The sequence below is a fragment of the Brachionichthys hirsutus genome, chromosome 5 (genome assembly GCF_040956055.1).
Source record: "Brachionichthys hirsutus isolate HB-005 chromosome 5, CSIRO-AGI_Bhir_v1, whole genome shotgun sequence".
Classification (NCBI taxonomy): domain Eukaryota; kingdom Metazoa; phylum Chordata; class Actinopteri; order Lophiiformes; family Brachionichthyidae; genus Brachionichthys; species Brachionichthys hirsutus.
The window spans coordinates 556,615-578,966 of record NC_090901.1 but is presented as its reverse complement, the minus strand read 5'-3'; the positions used below and the strand labels follow the sequence as shown (position 1 = coordinate 578,966).

The window sequence follows — 22,352 nt, the reverse complement described above, 5'->3', positions numbered from 1 at the left end:
GACTGACCATGCAATCTTCTGCATTATTTAGAACAACGTTGAGGCTGCAGGTACAGTAGCTAAGTGCACCCTTAAAGGATGAGAAAATGCCATTTTTGAATTTTACTTTGTGAGGAAAGAAGGAATTTTTCACATGGGGATTTCAACAAGTTCTATTTCTACAGCTTACAACAGCAAAGCACCTTGGAAAATGTGTACATCATTCTTTTTATGGTCAACTAATTTCCCCCAGTACAGTTCACTCCTGGAATTGTGGTATATTATATTATATTACACTATATTATATTATATTCTATTTTATAAAGTTTATTCTTAACCATTCAACACCAACACACCAACTGTCTCCAGTCTTTAAACTCCAACAGCACAGTGCAGCACGTGCAGTCCCCTGCTTCGACCACAGGTGTCGCTGTTTCTCGTTTAACGGCCACTGCAGGAGGATCCAGTCCTGTCTCCACTCTCCATGTTGGAACTGAGCAGCTTCTCCCATCGTCCGCCACATCCCACGAAGCAGCTGTTCCACGCAGCCTCTGCGATGACGCTGGCCGGGGGAGGACGCTCGCAAACAGCTGTATGGACGCCGCGCTGCTCGACACAGTGAGTTTACGTTCAACCTCTTATTGCGGCACGCCGACGCGGCGGGGAGATAACGCCTTGTTTTAGCTCATTGCTTTCTCAACTAAGGCATGTTTCATGTGCTAACTTGCGCTAGCTAGCTTGTTTTCACTTGCAGCTAGAACGAGGCGGATACGCGTTCGCTCTGGCCCCAGGAGTTAGCCGTGGCCGTCGTAACGTCGCAGCGTTCGGAGGATTCCGGTGGTTTCGGCGTTTCCCGTCGGGCTTCGTGGGTCGTTCGGCCGTGTAGCGGCTAACGGTACAAGCTAGCTACATGAAGTGAAGCCACATCTTCCCGTTAGCCCGCCGTCAGCCATGCGGGCTGGGCGGCCACTTGTTCGCGCGGTAGCCACGAACCTCCTATTTGTGTTGCGGGCGACGCGGGGAAGTGCGTTTGCTGCTCCCGCATTCCTGCGACCATCTGCTTCGCGTTAACGGCGACCTGGATCGATGATCGGCACCGATCGGACGTAGCTTGCGTTGCTCCTATGTACGTGGCAGAGCAATCATTTGAGATGAAAATAACTATTATAAAAGCGACTAGGACTAGTCTGTCATACTTGGACCGTCATTACACGAAGCATGGCGTGTTGATGCAGTGTGTGCGGCTGACACGTCATGGAACGTGGCACCTTACTGTGGATGAATCACAGGAGACCTGGTAAATAGAAGATGTACTGTAAGGAGGGTGGACTAGGACTAGGACATGAAATGATAGAGGGTGGACTAGGACTAGGACATGAAATGATAGAGGTAGGACTAGGACTAGGACATGAAATGATAGAGGTAGGACTAGGACTAGGACATGAAATGATAGAGGTAGGACTAGGACATTAAATGATAGAGGGTGGACTAGGACTAGGACATGAAATGATAGAGGGTGGACTAGGACGTGCAATGATAGAGGGTGGACTAGGACTAGGACATGAAATGATAGAGGGTGGACTAGGACTAGGACATCAAATGATAGAGGGTGGACTAGGACTAGGACATCAAATGATAGAGGGTGGACTAGGACTAGGACATCAAATGATAGAGGGTTGACTAGGACTAGGACATGAAATGATAGAGGGTTGACTAGGACTAGGACATGAAATGATAGAGGGTGGACTAGGACTAGGACATGAAATGATAGAGGTAGGACTAGGACATGAAATGATAGAGGGTGGACTAGGACGTGAAATGATAGAGGGTGGACTAGGACATGAAATGATAGAGGGTTGACTAGGACTAGGACATGAAATGATAGAGGGTGGACTAGGACTAGGACATGAAATGATAGAGGGTGGACTAGGACGTGAAATGATAGAGGGTGGACTAGGACATGAAATGATAGAGGGTGGACTAGGACATCAAATGATAGAGGGTGGACTAGGACATGAAATGATAGAGGGTGGACTAGGACGTGAAATGATAGAGGGTGGACTAGGACATGAAATGATAGAGGGTGGACTAGGACTAGGACATGAAATGATAGAGGGTGGACTAGGACTAGGACTAGGACATGAAATGTAGTGTTGAGTTTCTAAACCTACTCCGTGTATTCACCGCGTGTCTTCGGGTGCCTTTCAAGCTACGTTTAGTGCAGAACTATCTTGACGGACACGAGGCTGTCTTGACTACAGAATCAGGTCTGGACGTGATGCATTGACTTACTGCAGGTGTGTTGGCCGCATGCACGCTGCAGGTGAAGGCGACGCAAGTCTGATTTTCTTCTTGCATTTCATCTCTTTCCTTGTCTGTTCTTTGTAAGTGACCCGTTTCTGTTGCATTTATTAAATTTACAAGCTTATGTTTCCCAGATGTGAAGATGGTTCGACTGACTTCTTTTCCCACAAACCCGGTATCTGTATACAGCAGAAACGGGCTAGCAGTTAAAAGGGCAAGTCTGCCTCGTAAAACGATCAGATCACAAGTCAAAGTGGATTCAATCAAAACTGTAGAAGGTGAACGACTAAAGGGTGGCGAGTCCTGTTTTTTTTTTTATCACTGCTTTTTCGCACAGGAATAACACCAACAGCTGTCCCAGCTTCCCTGCCGGGCTGTGAGGAGTTCTATCAGCCGATCACATGCTGCAGGTCTGACTCGAGCACGAGTTTATGATTCCTGTACCGTACGAAGTTCCTGGTTTGCGTCCAGCTGGCGATCTTTATTATACATCATCGCTTCTCTCTCTCTCCCCTCTCATTTCCTGTCTATTACATAATACCAACTGTAAACCCTATTCAGAAACATCTGACTTGTGAAATTTTAATAGGCAGAATGCCATGAGTTACAGATTATTATTTTTGACTGAAATACAATTGAGTCCAGAATAACTAGAAGATATTTAATAAAAATGGCTGACTTTACACACAATCAGTAAGCCTTTGGGAAGAGAGGACTCTAAATGTTGATTATTTCTGAAGCCAACGATAACTAGGAAAAACTTGAATATGTAAAATAACGGAACAAGTTGGACAGGTAGCGAGAACACGATTACCTGAGGATGTTAGCTCAGACAAAGGGATCATCTCAAAAGAGATGTGCAACGCTTCAAATGCTGTCAAAGCGTAAGGGTTAATAAATCTTCATTTCATGTGATAAGAAAATTATATCTTTTATAATTCAATAGAATATCTTGTCAGAATATGGCCAAGAGTTCACTTTAGATTTTCTGACATTTCCGGCCAGCAAATATTTATCAGTTGGAACACTAGTTGTGACTTGACTTTACACCCTCCCTTTGGTTCACGACACTGAGCCAGAGGCACAACTAGAGATCAGTGGGCAGGGTCTGGCCTGGACCACCCGATGAGTCCATCTTGACTGTGAGATAGAGATTGTCTCTCTTGTTCAGGACAGAAAGGGTGCACAAATAGGAAAGAGTGCTGTTTGGTGTGGCCCCCTGGGAAATCTTGAATTGCCTCTTCCTTTGTTCATGTCTTTCTATCTGTTCCTCGAGTTATGGTCTGTTTGGCTTCCATCTTTTCTACTCTTTCTACATATTCTGTCTTTGTCCATCAAGCGCTGCCAGCTCAGGGATTCTTTCTTGGTTCACTTCTTATTTAGGTTAGACGTCATAACTGAGTGTTATGATGTCTCCCGTTGCTCAGCGATAGCTTTTAAAGCTTTGGCCCCACTCATTTTACACTTTGTTTTTACCAATTGATCTTTAGTTCAGACTGTCCATGTCAAGTTCTACTGTGATCTGAATATTTTGATATTATACTCCTTTTATGCTATTTCTGTTTATTTCTTACAGTTTCTAAAAGGCGTGTTAAAGACATTGATTTGGTGTATTTAGTGATAATGCATATTTTTTCATCCATGAAGTTCTCCTGCCTGGGACGTGGTAATGATTCAGCTAAAACATTCATTGTGTGTATATCTGTTAAGACTCCCACAGTAGTTACTTTGGTGTTGGTGGTAGTGCGTGTCAGTCAGTGCTTTCTATTAATTAATGTGGTGAAGCTTTTAAAGCAAACTGCAAGCTGTTCTTATCTGGCGTTTTGGTTCCCCGGTGTGTTTTAGTGGACTAAATGTACTCGTGACTCGGCACGCTGAAAGAACACGTTGAAACGAGGCCCTTTATCTATTCATTCAATCAAGAATCAAATGAGGCTACAGATATTATATCGTGTTGAATCAGCAGATTAATTCATTTTCCGGGGCCTAATTTTGAAGTTGTTTTTCAAGCCAAGTGTGGTAGCTCCTAATGTTTGACAAGCTCACCATTGATGTCTATTGGTTTAAGCCATCACACATTGATGACTTCAAAATAAGTCCTTTTTACTAACTGGTGGTGAGACTAACATGTTGGTCCTCTGGAAAGCTCAAATTCATTGATTCATTCCACTTAATTTCAAATAACATTTTATTTTCTTCTCAGCGGAACAACTGCTTGAGGCGTTGCATTTCCCAAGACAGTTTTTACTCACCCCGGACCAATCTTAATGACAAGACCTTAGCAGTACCTCTACAAAACCCGTTGGGAGTGCTTTATCCAGTTAGAATGTTGAGCATTAGTTTGACAGAAAATGTTAAAACTATTTGGTCTCAAAACAATTGGAAAATTCTGTGTTATATTTTGAGCAGGAGTTAGATTTGGCCTCGTTCGTTAAGACATCCCACTAGCTGTGTGTGTGAAGTGTAAGAAGAGTCATCCTTAGTGAATATGATTGTGTGTTTGGATGTGGTTAGCTGTTACTGTGCTGTCTTTGTCAACTTGATAAGCACACTGGATGGAATCTTTGTCAGCAGATGGCTTGCTTATAACTAGTGGTGGTGTTCGCGCAGGTGGTAAACAGACATCCAGCTCCCTTAGGACTCGCTCTGGTTGGGGTGGGGTTCCACCCTCAGCAGAGTCGTGTATGACTTGGAAGAGACGTGGGAGTAAGCCAGACTCCTCCTTGTACTGAGAGTTAAAGTGAAACCGAACTTGAACTTTTGTGCCTCTGCAGGTGAGGAAGGCAGTTTCAACAACGGCATCTGGATGTGGTTTATCCTGCGGTTCAGGTGAAAGGTAAGCTGAGCTCACACTGCTGTCCCACTCTTCACTGTCTCAATAATGCATGTGGTTGGTTAAACTGGCTAGCTGATTGATTAACTTCAGTTCCATTCAAAAGTTTTGGTCTGGTATAACCCGTTTCCTCACAGGCATCAGTCTACTTATAATGGAAAAACAAATATACACAGCAATGCCAGAGGGGAAAATTGACTTTTTGCTCAAAATGGAGAATTAGGGCATGTGTGCGTTCAGCTTATGCCTCTGTTTATAATGTTTTACATCTACCTTGCTACAGGTATTTGAGCCCAGTAACATTTGGTTCTGTTTGGTTTGGTTATGTTCTTGTTTATGGTGATTGGTCTTCATTTATAAGTTGGCAAAAGAGTGCAGGTGTTGCAAAGTAGAAACACAGAGCATTGACTAGAAGAGAGGCCGATGGAGGGAACAGCCTCCCCCCTTTGCTGCCATTTGTGTTCATTGGTTAGAGTACATTTTGTTACAAATAGCTCTGAAGATGGACGGCTATTCAGGAATTGAGAAAACATCATTGAAATCTCACTGTTAGAAACGATCCAGTGATACTCCAGTTTCCAGGTACTGAAGCTGCGATAGCGTTACGTCAGTGGCTACCTTCGCCTTGCTATTCCGTACTGTCCTAAGGTGGTAGCAGAATGTTCCGTGCTTCTCAGTCTTGGAGAAACATCACTTGCCTTCTCTTATCAGTCAGGAAGCTTTGAATGTGGCCTCATTTTGGAATGTGGTTGCAGCACACATACATATGAGATTAAAGTAGAAATAACACATTAACCAGGAAAAGTACCACAACCTCTACCTACCAGTTTACTCAAGTTACTGCGGTCTAATTTGAATGCCTGCTGTATAAACCACCTGTATTCATATCTGATCTGACGTTAAGATAATTGCTGTACGTAGTTTATAGATTATGTTTCTGTGAACATAGTCCCCTTATCTGTTCTGTGTTCCATTAATAAAATTCTCCATAACTCTGGTTTCACTTCAATGAGCCTGTGCCTTCAGTTTGAGTTTAGCATCGAGTTGTTGGCCCAAAATTACAAGTTTATGTCTTTAAAATCTGAACCCTTGGCAAATAAATGTACCGGTATGTGTATTGTTGAAAAGGAAAGGAAGGGAAGAAGGTTCCGTGTTCAAACGTGCTAACCTTCTCTTGAAGCTAATAATCCTTAGCTGTGTAAGTGGCAGCCTCACGATGTATTCCTTTGACTTGAGTATATGATTAGCACGAGGATAAGCAGCTGGGACGAGCCTGTTTATCCATCCGTAAGAACCCTGGGAGCTTCAGCCAGCTTGAGGCATGAAAGGTATCATTGTGGGATTTAATGAGGGCAGGTGTTTGACGAGAGAGGGAGAATGCACACGATGAGAGAAGGGTTGATCTGTTTCATTATTGACACAGGGAAGTTAGCAGAGTGGATCGTAATAGATATGAAGCCCCTCCCTTCAAACAACAAAGAAACGGAAAGAAAATCAGTCAAACTTGGATACCCCCCCCCAAAAACCCAATCACTTATCGCATTGATTTTTTTCACCACCTACTGTGACATTCAATGCTTTAACATTAAGGAAGTGAGGCCTCTCCACCGCTGACATGCTTTACTTGTATAACATGTTGTAGCTTCATGAGTTTTAGTTTATTATGGTTATTATTGTCTATTATTTTAACACCTGAACAGGTCAAGAAATATGTGCTGCCATGATAATCTGGCCTGACGAAAGCTAGCTGTAAAATAGGAAAGTGTCTTTTCTCTTTTCTCTCTCGTTGGTGATAACTAGTTTGATTTATTGATTCTAAGGACAGATTTTTTTTTTTTTTTTATAGAATGCTTTTTTCTCAAACAGGAGATTTTTGCTTTTTGTTTCTATTTCACTGTAAAGGGATTGTTAACCCAAAGAGCTGGTTCCTTTATTCATTCTTTTTACTATTTTCATGGTCGAGATGAAGCCGTTTGGCCACACTTTTTTTGAACGGCTTTCTTTCCCTCTGTTTACACACAAGTTGTATCCACTGTTCACTGTTGTGGTAACGCTCAAGTGAAAATTGCCAATTTTATTTCGTGTGGGCTAAAAACGTCGCTCGCGTCTATTTACCATGGTAGCGTGCATGTAGCGTGCTCGCTATGAGCGTCCTCTTGATTCCGGGTTTAGAGCGGTTTGAGACAGAAATGAGGGACGCTGTCCTGCAGCATCTGTTTGAGACAGAAATGAGGGACGCTGTCCTGCAGCATCTGTTTGAGACAGGAAAGAGGGACGCTGTCCTGCAGCATCTGTTTGAGACAGAAATGAGGGACGCTGTCCTGCAGCATCTGTTTGAGACAGGAAAGAGGGACGCTGTCCTGCAGCATCTGTTTGAGACAGAAATGAGGGACGCTGTCCTGCAGCATCTGTTTGAGACGGGAAAGAGGGACGCTGTCCTGCAGCATCTGTTTGAGACGGGAAAGAGGGACGTTGTCCTGCAGCATCTGTTTGCTATCTTGACCAAAGACTGGCGAAGATATTTCATTGAAGTGTTTTGGAACTGCATTAACGTGGAAAAGGAGTATACTGTAATATGGGACCTTTAACTAAAGTCAGATATCCGGCTAACATCATCTAATGACCCTCCGTGAGGATAGGCAGCCACCGGTGTCCTGCTGTCAGACACCTTCCCCTGACGTCTCCAGCAGGCCGCAGAGCCCTTACCCTCATCACACAGGCTGTCTCAATCAGACGTAGCAGCCTATGTTCTGCTTCGTTGCCGTTCTCGAACAACCCCCACAGGTTATTATTTCCTTTTGTGCCACTGAAGACTTCAGCTTTTTTTTTAGAGGCCTTGCCATATGCTGATGGAAAGGCCATCTTTGCAGCCCTACATTTCACGCTGAGCCTGGACCTGAATCCGAGAACGTATCCCGCTCTCCCGTTGGGAAAAGTAGCTGTCACATTCAGGCTGTATTTACTTTGCGTTTTCCCCTTCTCCCTGACAGAAGCCTCTGTTCTCAGAAACCAGCTGTGTGTACAGAAAGAATACACTGTTATTCTAAACCGAAGCACACGGAACAGCTGAGAGTCTGTCCAACTGGACATTCCTCTCTCCACAATGCTTGGATTATTATGAAATAAATAGAACCTTAAAATGCTCCAAATGAGCAAGACCTGGAAGTGATCAGGAGATGATCAGAATATTTGGATGATGCACGATTGTGGTTGCCACCACAAATCAATGTTTTCCTCTTCACCCTGTCCTTTGCATCGTCCTCCCCAACACCAGCCTCTCTCATGTCCTCCCTCGCTATGTCCATGTGTCTTCACGTAAACATGACTGCAAAATGTGGGACGAGCTTTCTGAGTAGAACATGGTAGATATTGTGATTGCGATGGAACAAGGCAAGAAGATTTAAGTGAGATCAAATATAGCATTTATGATGTTAGTCCTGAGCAATAATAATAAAAGAAGTGTATACTCGGCAGCCAGGAATGCAATTGTAAATCAAAGGTTGACTTCAAACGCCAATTAAAGTAAGAATACTACTGCAATGATTCCACTCACAAACAAGTACACCCGTCTCACACACAGGCTTCATAAAATTGCATCACGAGGGTGCTGTTCATGAGAACACAGATGCATCTTGTGTACTTTATGTCACGTTGTACACCCAAGGAATGTAACAACGGGTATTTATCAATGTGAACTGTTTGTAGGAGTAAAACAGAAAATCAAAGATCAAATGTCTGCACATCTTGGATCCATTTGCAGTACATGGTGTTGTACTGTGTTGCTGGACATACTGTACTTGTAGACAGCCTATTGGTGTATATCTAGGTCATATTGCCATCCATTCACCCAACCGTCACTGGGGATAAGAGGTTAGCAGGCTGGGGGTGCTAAAAGGAGGACAGATGGAGGGAAAGCCTGTGTTTAATCTGTCCATCATATTAGCAGCAGCTGGCTTGATGTTGACTATCAGTATTACGAGACTGTCCCAGTCTCACAGATGAGCTGAGCGCATAGTGCTTTGTGCACAAACAATGTAGTCTCCATTTGGGACAGAATTGGGAACACTCGTGGTTACACAGAAGACTGATTCTTTTTACTTATTTATTTTAATATTTATAGATTTTTTGTAGCTGAACTGCCATAAATTAAATTGAATGTTTGTCCGTACGTTCTCATATGCCATTAAATTATTAAAAAAGCAGCAAATTGCACGATGCCAAATCCACTGCTGCTCCAGTGCACTGCGCATGTGAAAGTGTGTTCAATCAATTGAATGAAAACTCTCTCTGCTGGTTCTAATACAGTTTTTGGGACAATGTGAAACGGTTTACTGGCCTTTCCAGTATACCTAGATCTATAGAACATAAATAATACGCTCCAGGTTTATGTCTGCGGCCCTGCCTGCCTTGTTGTGTTCTCAACAGGGAGGGCGATCAATGCTATTTAGATCAGTCAAGCATATGAACAATATGCATGTTAGAACATGTCAGTGTGTTTCTTTCCAGACACCCCCCTCTGTTTTCTCTCTCTCTCTCCCCTTGTCCCAGTTGGTGTAATGATTACTAAAAACGATGTGCCCCATGTGACGGCAACCGTGCTTTCACCTGGACAAGGTAACTGTAGATCACCTGCTTATTTTGTTGTCATTTTTCTGCCCGTATTATTCAAGCTTAATGTGTGACAGGAATGTATGTTATTGCTATCAACATCTGGTACTTGTACCTTGCTATCTTTCCACTTTATTCATATCTCTGCGTAAATATCAACCTAGCTCCTTTATAGCATAAAGGTAATATTAGCTTCTGTTCATGTTGTCACCTTCTCTACGAGACACATGGTGTCTCCTTCTACTTTAGTAATGGCCAACACACCTGAGGATACAGTAGCCTAAGGTTTAGATTTATTTTTGGATGCAAAAACACAATCAAGCAATTAAATCTGGTTATAGTTTAGATCAGCACAGCTGCTGCTCCGTGGCGTTGCTATGGTGCATGGTTTGGCTGGGTGAAGAGGAGCTTTATTTTCCCTCCTTGGGCCGGCGTAATGCAAACCCTGAATGCTCACTTCAGTGCAGCCCACACATGCACCACAGCAGTGCTATTTATAGACCTGCCCCACAAGGACAACTAAGACTCCTTATTGGGAAGCATACATTTACCTTTTCACTCTCATATCTTGGTTGTTCATAGCTGGCTCATGAAAGGAAAAAGAGCAGAGGGCAGGAGGAAGGAAGGCTTTAAAGAGGTCGCAAGATCAGAAGCTAGAAGGGAGCCAGGAGGTTTCCAGAATGAGTGATGATGATGAATATATTTATTAGATAGAATGTTACCGGCAGGGTAGAAAACGGAGAGATGCAGGGTTGTGTATTTTTAATATATGCATTGTACTTATAGAGTGAAGTTATGCTGAGTTAATTGCTCCAGACTCCTTTATGCAGATTTAGTTTTAGACCATTTTCCACCAGCAGCTTTTCCCACACCAATGCACCACGATGGACATTTGTACACGTCACGCTTGCTTAGTGCACCAGTTTAATAACGGTTTAATAATGTAGGAAGTGTAAACGTGAATCAGTCTTTAGAAATACTTCATGAATGAATTTTATGGAATACAACGTTGTTGCGGCTCTGTGGGCTGGGGGTCAGATTGTCTTGTTTACTGAATGCTTATCTGTGATAAAAAGAAAATGAATGGTATGCTATTGATCTAAGCAGAGCACGGTGCAGCGCGGCGGGAAACAGCCGGGCTCCATGTACTCCAGTGTTTTACTGACCGCTTCATTTTGATCACATCAACGCATCGACCATCTCTGTCTAGAAACAGCCATTGACTCTCAAGAGTTGGTAATAGCATGCTGTGAGTAATTTGTAGCTTTGCACTGGTTACGGAGCTTGAGTTGGGCTGAGTGCTTCCTGCGTGCCTGTCATGGAGAACACGCAGGCTCACTGGAGAGCTGGCCTCCCTCCACACTGTCCTTTCACACCCTTGTCTACAGTAAACATGTGCCGGTATGGTTCCTATTTGCGTTCACGTGTTTCTTTCTATTTTATGTTGGCTCGGTTGCCTGAAAATATGACTGATCCTCAGCAGCACGGTGACAATAGGAGGCTTGCACTTCAGTGTGCAGAAATACGCACCTCAGTAGTGGGTGGGATCCGTGTTGAAATCTAAACGATAGTTCAGAATATGGCATCTTATCTCTTATACATATTTATTTATTGTTTTGTGAGTTGGCAGATCTTTCAAGATTCCAGGTGACACGCATTGTCATCAAAGCGGTATTATTTAGTTTGATAAACTGAGTAGCATTTGCTTTTTCTAAAAAAAGCAAATGTGGTTGGGAGGGTTGTCCTATGATCGAGGTTGGCGGTTCAATCCCCGGCTCAGGCACGTGTGTACACGTTGCGTCCTTAGGCAAGACACTTCACCCACATTGCCCGGGCGCACGCGCACGCTGCGACCAGCAGCGAAGTGCGGTGAACTGCTGTAAACCAATTCTACCTTCGGGTGCAAATAAAGTCACCTCACCTTTTTTTAAAAATGGTTACATGTATACTTAATATGACACAACAACCCGACTGTGTGCAGTTTCATTTGGGAATGACCTTTCTCCATTGCGGTTAAGGTTCCGCCGTGGAGGATAGAACGTGTGTTCTGTCACAAGCACACGCCTAGATGCACAATGTCTGTGGCGATACAGAACATATTTGGATAATAATGATGTGTAAATTACTACAGGCAAGATGAAAATGTCTATTTTTGGCTTTTGCCCCTTGAACCGAGGAAGCCGTGCGTTTTGGGATGATGTCATCAGTGGGTAGAAGACTGTTGACGCAGGCAGATGTAGGCGACAGAAGTGGTGTAATGGTGGGGGGGTTGGTGTGTAACAGCGCGTCTCTGGATAGGACAAAGACGACATGGCCTATGTCAGTATGGAGTTTACGAGCTCAGCGTCTATATAGAAGTAGCAAGATCATAATCAATAGAATAAGAACGATGATTTGTTTATTTTTTTGTCATTACATTTACATTTCATGCATCATGCATGCACGCATTCTGAAAGTCACTTTTGGTTCTAACCTGAACTGTACTTTTTCCTGTTTCCTTTTCCAAACCTAACCCTTCATATATTCCCTCTATGCCTTTCCCCTTACAGAAGAAGAGCAGGTTGTCAGGATGAAGGAGGAGAATTTGTTCCATCGGAGGTTTTCTCTTTGCCCTAATGCCACCTCCCCGCCCAAAATTGACCCTCCCAGCCTCACCCGGAACCTCTCTTATGGAGGAGACAGTGACCTCTACAATCTCAGCCCAGGTAAAAAGCAAAGAGGCCAAAAATGGCATGAAATGCACCAATGAGAAAATAATATATTCCAGTAGTTGGTGGTGTTAATAATCAACAAACCTCAGCTGCTGCTTATTGGCTGCTTTTGGGGATGCCTGTTTGTCTGTCAGCAGGTTTGTCCTCCAGCTCATTTGTATGACTGTGTGTTGTGGGTTCCCACCAGGCAGTGAGACAGACAGGGACGGTCTCTCCATGCTGAGTAATGAACTAAGTCCTGCCCAATCACCAGGCAGTAAGGTAAGAACGCGGCTCCTGATTGGGCAGCCCCTCGACAGCTCACTCTGTGATGCATTAGGTTGCTTTTTGTATTACCGGTAATTATTTTTAGTCTTACTAACATGGACAGCAAGATTTCAAGTGGCTTAACATGCAATTGTTTAAGGTATGAAACAATAGAGAATGTTTCAAATGTGTGAACCCCCCCGCCCCAAAACATGCATCTCATTTTCATACTTGGTATATTTGAAATAAAGAGCATTGAAAGATGTAATATTTCTAATAATAAGCGCCGACTCACCAGTAATGAATATTCATGAATGACACTGCGTCTATTGAAGTCATATAGCAGTGGTGGTATATGATGTCAGGGCCAGAGTGGGAACTGTGCTGTAAGCAGCACAGGGCATTTATTTTGCAACCCAAACCATAGTGTACCTGGTGCTAATACTTATTTAAAGGGTCATTCTGGTGCTTTAAAGCTTTTCTACTGTTTTGTTTATATGTATTTTAAATGTATGTATTTTAATTGACTTCTGTGTCCTGAAGATTTTTGAAATTATGGTATAGATTACTTACAACTAGCCCAGTCAAGACCATCTAGCTTTGACCCAAAATCCTCAAAGTCTTTACTTTACATTATATTAATATTAAAAACAAGCCGAGGTTCCAAAATGCAGGAATTACCCTTTCAGTTGTATTAGACGTCTATTTTTCAGTAATACTAAATAGGAATGGACAGTGATTAAGTAATTTCCTCTTGTGTTGTCTCCGTATGTTGCTTCACTTTTCATCATCTCGCAATATCCCCTAATATATGTGGGCTCAGTCGCAGGCACAGCTGCATTCCTGGCCTTTTGCATGGTGTTTAATTCGTCTGAAACAAGGCAAATGCATGCAAGTGCACAGAACAGTATGCAAACAAAAAATGAAAAACATCCTTGCAAAGCTGAATTTCTATTGTGTATTCAAATGGGGTTGAAGGAACAGTGACATTTGATTGCACGGATGGTTGTGGTTTGCAGATACTGTTTTGTATTAGATCACCATGTTTTGTTTTGTTTTTTGCCTGCAGGTTTTCAGACTTTTAATGCCACGCATTTGCTTTTTTTCCATCCCAGAATGTGTGATGGAGCAGCAAAAGACTTGGCACAGCTTAGTTTAATTCATAAATGGATGTTAGAATGTACTGGGTTGTAAGAAAGGCATTAATAAATGTGAATAAACGCCTGTGTAAAGCTTTGTAAATACAAAATATGTCATTACATCTCGGTGAAACGGCAGGGTTGAACTTGAATTCTATTCTTTACTTACTGAGGAGGGGATCCCATTAACATTGAGTCATTGAGTTTGTGGTCACAGCACCAGGGACATCCACCCGCTCCTCCCGGATGGACTGCTACGTGGCGTAGAGAACAATAAACATCTTCATAACGCAGGCAGAATGCGTTTAACTCTGAGCAGTGCATCATACGTTCTAACTGCGTTGTGGTTAATGCGCTACTATCCTCAAAAATAGGATCTTGTGAATTTGTTTCAAATTGTTTTGTGATTAAAATTCTGTTTTGTTTTTTCATAACTTCTTTTTCTATACTTAATTTTTTTTATTAAATTGTACCATGTGATATTTATCAATGCTTGTCTTTTATTTTTCCCCCCTCCTCTTGATCCTCCTCTACCTCCCCAGTCTGAGTCCAGGATGTTTAATGGTGTTGAGAAGGACTGTCCCTCCCCCACAGAGAAGCTGGCCCGAAAGGAGTCTCTCAAGGTACGCAAAGTGTTGCACACGATTATGCAACTAGACTTATAACCGTGAATGTGGCTCCTCAGTATTGCTGCCGGTTTGAGGTCATTTAAAGGACTAGTTTACAGATTACAGTACGCTTTTCAGAAGATTGACACTTAATCAGTCCTTCCAGTGTTTCTGACCGCATTACAATGACATCTAACCTTTGCTCTGAGTTGCAGTGATGTGTGTCAGGGTTGTGCAGAATATACACAGATTGCTTGAGTTTGCATTAATTGCTGTGATCACAGCGTCACAATTTCCTGGAGGCAGTGATGAGGATGACGGGTTGATTTCAATCTTTAGGTTTGCTCTGCTTCCACCTAGTGTTTGCTCTGCAGAATCAATTCCCTGAACAGGACTGACTGAAGGAACATTTCACTGAGTCATTCTTGTTTTGTTTTTCATTTCTCCTCTTTCCCAGGTCCAGAAGCAGAACTACAGGCAAGAAAAGAAACGTGCAGCTAAAGAACTGTTCAGTGCACTGAAGGATCCTAGCGTCGTCATCATGTCCAACTGGCTAAAGGTGTGTCGCTGTTGTGTATCACATAGACCTGCAACACATTCAGCATTAGTTGTAGAGCTCAGAATAACTCATTTTCATTTTCAGTTCACTTTTTATTTTACTTCATGTGTCCTGTCGATTCTTGGTACGTGCTATTTAAACCAGAAACAGTACTGCGATATGGTTTTCCTTCTTGTAACATGTCCTCCTGTCTCATAATGCCTCCTCCTTCCTCAGATCCGTGGCTCTTTAAAGAGTTGGACCAAGCTGTGGTGTGCCCTGAAGCCTGGAGTTCTTTTGATCTATAAGACCCCCAAGACGGACCACTGGGTGGGCACCGTCCTGCTGAGTGCATGCAAGCTGATAGAGAGACCCTCCAAAAAGGATGGCTTCTGCTTCAAGCTCTACCACCCGCTGGACAAGTCCATCTGGGCTGTCAAGGTCAGATGTGTTTATACTCACAGGAATACCCCGATAAAACTGAACTCAGTGTTACTAATACAGATTGTGTGTGTGTTACTGCAGCGCCCCCTAGCGGTAGCATCATCAGATGCACTGTGGCTATGTTCAAAGCAACTGTCATTGTAATTATCTTCATCTCTCATTGACGGCCAATTGGCCACAGCCATTTATTTTACTTTTCACTCTTAATTGATAATTATTACCCTTTTCATGGCTCCCCCAAGGGACATAAAGATAATGGAGCCGTTTGTGTTTGTTGGTCTAACAAAAAATAAAAAGCATGAAGTGTGACTGACACTTTCATCCATACGCTCAGGGTCCCAGAGGAGAGAATGTTGGCTCCATCACACAGCCTCTACCCAGCAATTATCTGATCTTCAGAGCAGCATCTGAGTCTGATGGTAAAGTATTTGTGTGGTGTTCATCATCATTGTGAGAAAAGTGTTCCTTCCTGTCTTTAAAATGCGTCTGTCTTCAGGCCGGTGTTGGATGGATGCCTTGGAGTTGGCTCTCAGCTGCTCCAGCCTCTACAAGCTCACAGCCAAAACCGGAAGAGAAGCCGATATCAGCACGTTGTCCGAATCCTCCCATATACTCCACCTGCTGCAGGCTACCGCACTCAGTGATGCTGAGCTGCTACAGTAAGCGGAGCACAGACGTCCTCCCAGATAGGGTTCATCTCCCTCTCGTGTTTATTAGTTATTAAATGATCGATCAATCACATTCAAAGACATCGTATCTGGCATTAGACTCGTGAAATTCCTTGTAAATGCAATGCAGCCTCAATGGGTAGCAGGAGCTAACGTAGCATTGCCAGTCTCTCCCTTGTGCAGTGGGTAGCATCAGGAATGGCATCCGCATAGGGGTGTGGAGGGACCCAGGTGTGCGCTTACTGAGCACTCGATTCACGGCGTGGAAATGTCATCCAAGAAAATATATGCCGTCAAAGAAACTGCTGAGGTTTTTCCAGCCTTCTAAAACTTGTCGGTCTGATTTCATATTTGTGATCGACGATGAGCAGAGTTTTGCCTTGAATTAAATATTTTGAAAGCTTAGATTGAAAGGGTAGTAATGTCAGCAGTTGTTGCTAAGCAGCTCCTTGAATTGTAACCGTGAGCAACACAACCGACACCTGGTTCAGGGCGACAGAAAACAGTTTGATGGTTCAGTTGAGATATTAGCGACATCCTCTTCTATTAATTTATACGAAATCCTGCCCCATTTTAGGGATGCAATGATCACACAATTATTTATCATAAATGTGAATCTGTTCTGCTTCTGATCCTTTTTTATGTTTTAATATATCTTCCTTCTCATCCATCATAGTTATTTTTGTGCTTTGTTTTTTTGAATTGTGCGTCAGTGCTCGTGTACTGCTTACACTTTTCCTACATCAGACATCCTTTTCCTCCCTCCCCTCAATTTTCCCACTGGCTGAACCCTCCCTCTGGCCACCCATCCCATTTCTCCCTCCTTCCTCACCAATCAGAGCAGCCCGTGCAATCATGTGACTGACAGAGGAGCAGGAAGATGGAATAGATTTCGAGCTATAGGCTGCCCAGAAAGACACGGCAGCAGCACAGCAAACACAGACACAGGAAGGTCTGAAGGAAGCTGCGTCTCTCGGCTACTAGAGTAAAAGCAAAAGAAGAGACACGCAGGAGCGACGAGCACAGACTGCATCGTCTTTGGACTTGCTGGTAAACCGTCAGTGTTTTAATTTCCTCCAGAGGAGTTTGTCTTCATGCGTTCCGGTCTGAGGTAGGGACAGACGTTTCTCTTCCGTCCTGTTTTGTTTAATAACGTTGGATTCAGAGGCGGCAGAAATGTGACTTTTCTGGTCTGTCGAGTCTAGAGGGATTCAACTCTCTTACATTGTTGCTGGGCAGATAAGCTATTTCCTTGTTTTCTGTAACCAGAGTTCCATTTCTCATCAGCGTTTTGAAACCATAAGACATTTATCCATTGCGCCGATCTTCATCTGTGTTAGCTTGGATCCTGAGCGTGGAGGATTTCTGGTTTTCTGATTGTATAAAAAGAGTGCTCATATGATAAGCCCTCCTGTAATTTCTGTGTGCGTGTGTGTCCCTTTAAATGTGTGTAAATGCACAGTTCACAGAAATCCTCGCTTCACGATGAAGCGATAGAACCATGATGTTCCTTTACACATTCTTCACATTTCAGTTCATTCTCAGATCTCACTTTTACTTTTCCTTTCATTGTACATGTATGACTTTGCACTCTTTTTGTCTTTATTCTTTCATGCTAACAGCTCTGAGACTAATAGATGGAATTATAGTGGTAAATAGTGGTATAGTGGTAAAATCCCTATTTTACCACGTGCTTTTTGTTGTGGTGTGAACACAAGGTGAAATAGATCACAATTGCACATCACAAATCTGTTACCCCTGTACTCGCCGGGGTAACTAAAAGGTTTACAGCAAAAGCACATCGTGTAACCACTATAAATCTGTGTAGAATCTGCATTCTGACCGAGGTGTTCACTACTCTGACCAGGTTAAATGACACGGCGCTGCTGGGGAATCACCACATGGAGCAGGACGGCTTCTCAGACAAGTCTGAGCGTGAAGCTCACGATGACTGGGACACGACGGCCAATGAAAATGGTGGACGGCTGACAGAAGAAAGCGATATGGACCAATCAGACGAGCTGTGCCCTGGACCGCAGGCCACGGCCTATGTGGAGCAATGCACAGAGGAGATGGCTGAGGTGAGGTGCTGAGTGTGTACAAATTGGTCAAGTAATTAGCGGCTACCATATAAACGTTTCTGACTTTATTTTTAAGGCGTGAAAATATACCGACGAAACAAAAAGACATCTACGTGTTTTATATATCTTGTCATCCTAAAAGCACTTTCTTAAACATTTCCTCCTCGATTAATAGAATAGAACAGAATGAATGAGAATACATACATTTATTCTGGCTTAATGTTAATTAAAATGTAAATTATGGTGTTTGAGATGTTGTGTTTATGTTTCTCTGTAATCTAAGCTCTGATGAGAGAGCCACCAATAAGACTGTCTGTTGACCGTGTGTGTGTGTGTGTGTGTGTGTGTGTGTGTGTGTGTGCGCGTGTGCGCGTGTGCGTGTGTGCCCGCGTGCCCGCGCTACTTCAGGCTGGAGAGGCGTCCCAGGTGGAGACCGTAACAGAGGAGAACAAAGGTTTGATTTGGACTCTGCTGAAGCAGCTCCGACCCGGCATGGACCTGTCCAAGGTCGTGCTGCCCACCTTCATCCTGGAGCCACGTTCTTTCCTGGACAAGCTGTCTGACTACTATTACCACGCCGACCTGCTCTCACAGTCCGTGTCTTAGACTCAATATTATGTGCCCGTAATGATGGACACACGTGATGCTGGTTGAGGATTAGCTTCTGATTTTGTGTTGTGGTCGTGTCTCCTCCATCCTGACTGCCTCAGAGCTGCACAAGAGGAGAGCGCATATGGGCGGATCAAACAGGTGATGAGATGGTACTTGTCTGGCTTCTACAAGAAGCCCAAGGTAAGTTTCTGTTCATTTTACCAGTTGACCGAATATGTCATACTCTTCAGTGTAACTGGACTCCAGCACTAGTTGTTAGATAAGAGGAGTTTAGACAATAACTATTTGTGTCTTAGCATGCGGTCATGCTAACAATGCGTATGTGTTTGCATTCTCCAGGGTCTGAAGAAACCTTACAACCCCATCCTTGGGGAAACGTTTCGCTGCTGCTGGCTTCACCCCCAAACCAACAGCTGTACGTTCTACGTAGCCGAGCAGGTAAACCACGACCCGTAGCGACGGCGTCTAAATGCAAGGCCACGAATCATTCCTTGTGTGCGAGTGCAACAGGATTGTGTGTCAGAAGTCTGGCTCTCTCTGGTGATGCTCAGATGTCTCATTCTTGCTTTGCCAGGTGTCCCACCATCCGCCCATTTCTGCCTTTCATGTCTGCAACAGGAAGGATGGTTTTTCCATCAGTGGGAGCATTCTAGCCAAGTCCAAGTTCTACGGTAGGTGTAGAACACGCCTCCACCAACCAGTTCAGTTGGTCCTTGTGTTCTGAACTGAAGTGCCGCTCTTTCCTTGGGGGTTGAAGGTAACTCTCTGTCAGCTATTCTGGACGGTAAGGCCAGGCTTGTCTTCCTGAGCAGGGCTGAGGAGTACGTCATCACCATGCCCTACGCTCACTGCAAGGGTGAGAGCTCAACGACTAACTTGGTATTGGGTCGATTATCAATACAGTAAACTGAAACATAATAATTTAGAATTTGACTGTGCTTCATTTGAAGAATACACCCGTCCTTGCGTCTGATAGCACACTGATTTCATCTGCTTCTGTTTCTGAATCTGAAACGTATCAAACCGATGCAGTTCCGTTTCAGCCGGTCCAGCTTTCTCCACCTAAACTAAAGCCTCGGTTGGCTCGTTATATAGAAGCTGAAACTTGACCCGGAGCACAACTTTAGCTTGAAGTCTATTTTCTTCCCGTTGGGGCATGTAACTGATTGAGTGTCATTTGTGTGTGAGCTGCTGTCTCTTCCTGGGCCTGAGCTCATCCTGCATAGATTCTGTTACAGCAGGGTGTCGATGGTTCCCTGTTGTCCTTCCTGACGAGCCACAGCTGCAGTCCTCCGTCTCACCCGGCTCACCTGTCCTCTAGGTATCCTGTACGGCACTATGACGCTAGAGCTCGGCGGGAAGGTTACCATCGAATGTGAGAAAACCAAATGTTTCTCAGAACTGGAGTTTAAACTCAAGGTATGTTTGCTTTAACTTTGGCTGCTTTTTTCTTCATCTTATATTTCTACCATTGCTTGACTGGATCGGTGGGGTCAATAAAAACAAACTTGTGTTCTGCAGCCTTTCCTCGGAGGCTCCTGCTCTGTGAATCAGGTCAATGGGAAGATCTCTGTAGGAGAAGAACTGCTGGCCACCATCGAGGGGCACTGGGTGAGAACATTTATCGAGCTCCTTCATGCAACGCAGTAATTCTCAGGCTTTACACAGCATTGAATGTTCTTGAAAGTGTTGCCTCCTTTGTATAGGAGCCAAAGAACTGGAATCATTGTTGCTGCTTTTGTTGTATTCAGGACAGTGAGGTGTTCATTAATGAGAAGCACTCGGGGCAGCAGGAGACGCTGTGGAACCCAACTGCAGACGTTCGCAGCACCCGCCTGAGGAGACAAGTGGTCGAGATGGACCAGCAGGGAGAGTTTGAGTCTGAAAGGTAGACCTTTACTTACCGGTGCTCTGAGTTTACATGTCATTGAGCCGTGCACGGCACCAGCGCTCTGAGGCTGGCTGCACATAGACTGATTCATGACCCTGGCCCTGCTGATGCCAGCCAGTCTTTTTCATCTGCTTGTAACATGTCCCCGACAGACTGTGGCAGCATGTGACCAGTGCCATCATGGATCGGGACCAGCTGCGTGCCACTCAGGAGAAGTATGTGCTGGAAGAAGCTCAGCGGAAAGAGGTCAAAGAGCGAGGAGACAAACCCTGGTTTCCACGGCTCTTTCATCAAGACCCCGTCACCTCTGAGTGGACCTATAGACACGCTGAGTATGAACACAGTACATTTCTCTGGGCTCTTAGTTGCTTGTTCTTTTTGCAGTGTGGGGTATGTGCCATCTTCAGAGGGCTCTTAGAGAAGATTTTAGATCAGTGTATTTATAATCCGTCTGTGGATTAAGAGGAAACATTCCCATCCCAGTTTACAGCCATGGGACAATGACCGCTGTCTGGTCCAGTTTGAGAAGGACGGGGTGATCCAGACACAGGAGAAAGGCCGGAGGCAGCACAACGGGCTCTCTTATAGCCACAGCTGGACCCGCGAACCAAAGGTTAGACTGATCGATCACACGCCTCCAAAGAAATCGTTTGTGTCATTTTCATTTCATCAGCATCAAGCCAGACCACATCCAGCGTCACTGACAAACACCATCAGCCGTGTTTTGATTGGCTGTAGTGACCAGCACACAACTAAAGCCAACTGTTCAATAGTTGCATCGACCCCCGGGCAGAACTGCTCCTTTATGTGCAGAGAAGTCTTAACACAATGCCAGTTCCTCCCAGGGTGAGGCCAACGGGAAACGCAGGAAGGCCAGCAGCCAGCCATCCAGCTGCAGCAGCAGCACCACGCCGGAGCCCCCCCACGAGTCCTCCGATACCGAAGGTAGGAGCAAGAAAGGACAAAATGGCCGTTGTTGGCTTCCTCCTGAGTTCTCTCCCATCATGCACTCAGGGTTCTCAAATCAGTGTGTGAAGTGCAATAAAGAGGTGAAGGACATCGCCCTGATGGAAGCTGCCATCACAACCATACAGAAAACACAGCAGGATATCCAGAGGTGACCTGAGCGCATGTCGACACACACACACACACACACACACACACACGTGCTCGCTCTAATCAGCTTTGTTTCCAGTCTCTATTCTTATACTCTGGACTAAAACTCACATCTGTAAGAAATGGTAGCAATCATTCATTGTTTTACTTTGTAAGCGTTCTGTTTTGATTGATTGATTTTGAATCTTCCGATGTTAGATTGGGATTAAATGCCTTCCTCTTCCCGCAGGAACCTCGTGGCTCTGAGTCGTCAGCTGGCCCGTCAGAGGGCGACGGAGGACGCCGTGTCATTGACGGGCCGACACTGTCTCATCCTCTGTGTTCTGCTCCTCTCGCAGCTCCTCCTTAACTATGTCTTCACCTGAGCTCCTCAAGTGAGGGGGGGGGGGGCTCCAACACTGATCTGGTATTAGATCTCTCAAAAAGCACAGACGGTCATCAGCAGATGAGGAGAGGCCTCAGATCAGTTTTTGGAGATTCATTTAGCCCCGTTTTGTTTCCTCTTGGAGGGATGGATATAGACTATTGCAATAAACACAGCCACAGCCGCCGTCTGTCAGTCACCTGCAGAGGG

At 44.3% G+C, this 22,352-nt stretch overlaps 1 protein-coding gene across 1 annotated transcript; it reads left to right on the top strand.

Annotated features, from left to right (window-relative positions):
• Positions 1–553: 553 nt before the first annotated feature.
• Positions 554–22,143, top strand: osbpl5 (oxysterol binding protein-like 5). The gene is made up of 23 exons (XM_068739268.1): positions 554–597; positions 5,058–5,119; positions 12,274–12,429; positions 12,623–12,696; positions 14,363–14,443; positions 14,886–14,987; positions 15,204–15,407; positions 15,745–15,829; positions 15,907–16,069; positions 17,946–18,159; positions 18,568–18,752; positions 18,870–18,951; positions 19,111–19,209; positions 19,346–19,442; positions 19,529–19,627; positions 20,093–20,190; positions 20,293–20,382; positions 20,523–20,659; positions 20,815–20,994; positions 21,146–21,275; positions 21,508–21,607; positions 21,677–21,779; positions 22,008–22,143. Exons 3-23 carry the CDS (start codon positions 12,294–12,296, stop codon positions 22,141–22,143), a joined length of 2,595 nt encoding a protein of 864 aa, XP_068595369.1. The 5' UTR covers positions 554–597; positions 5,058–5,119; positions 12,274–12,293.
• Positions 22,144–22,352: the final 209 nt, after the last annotated feature.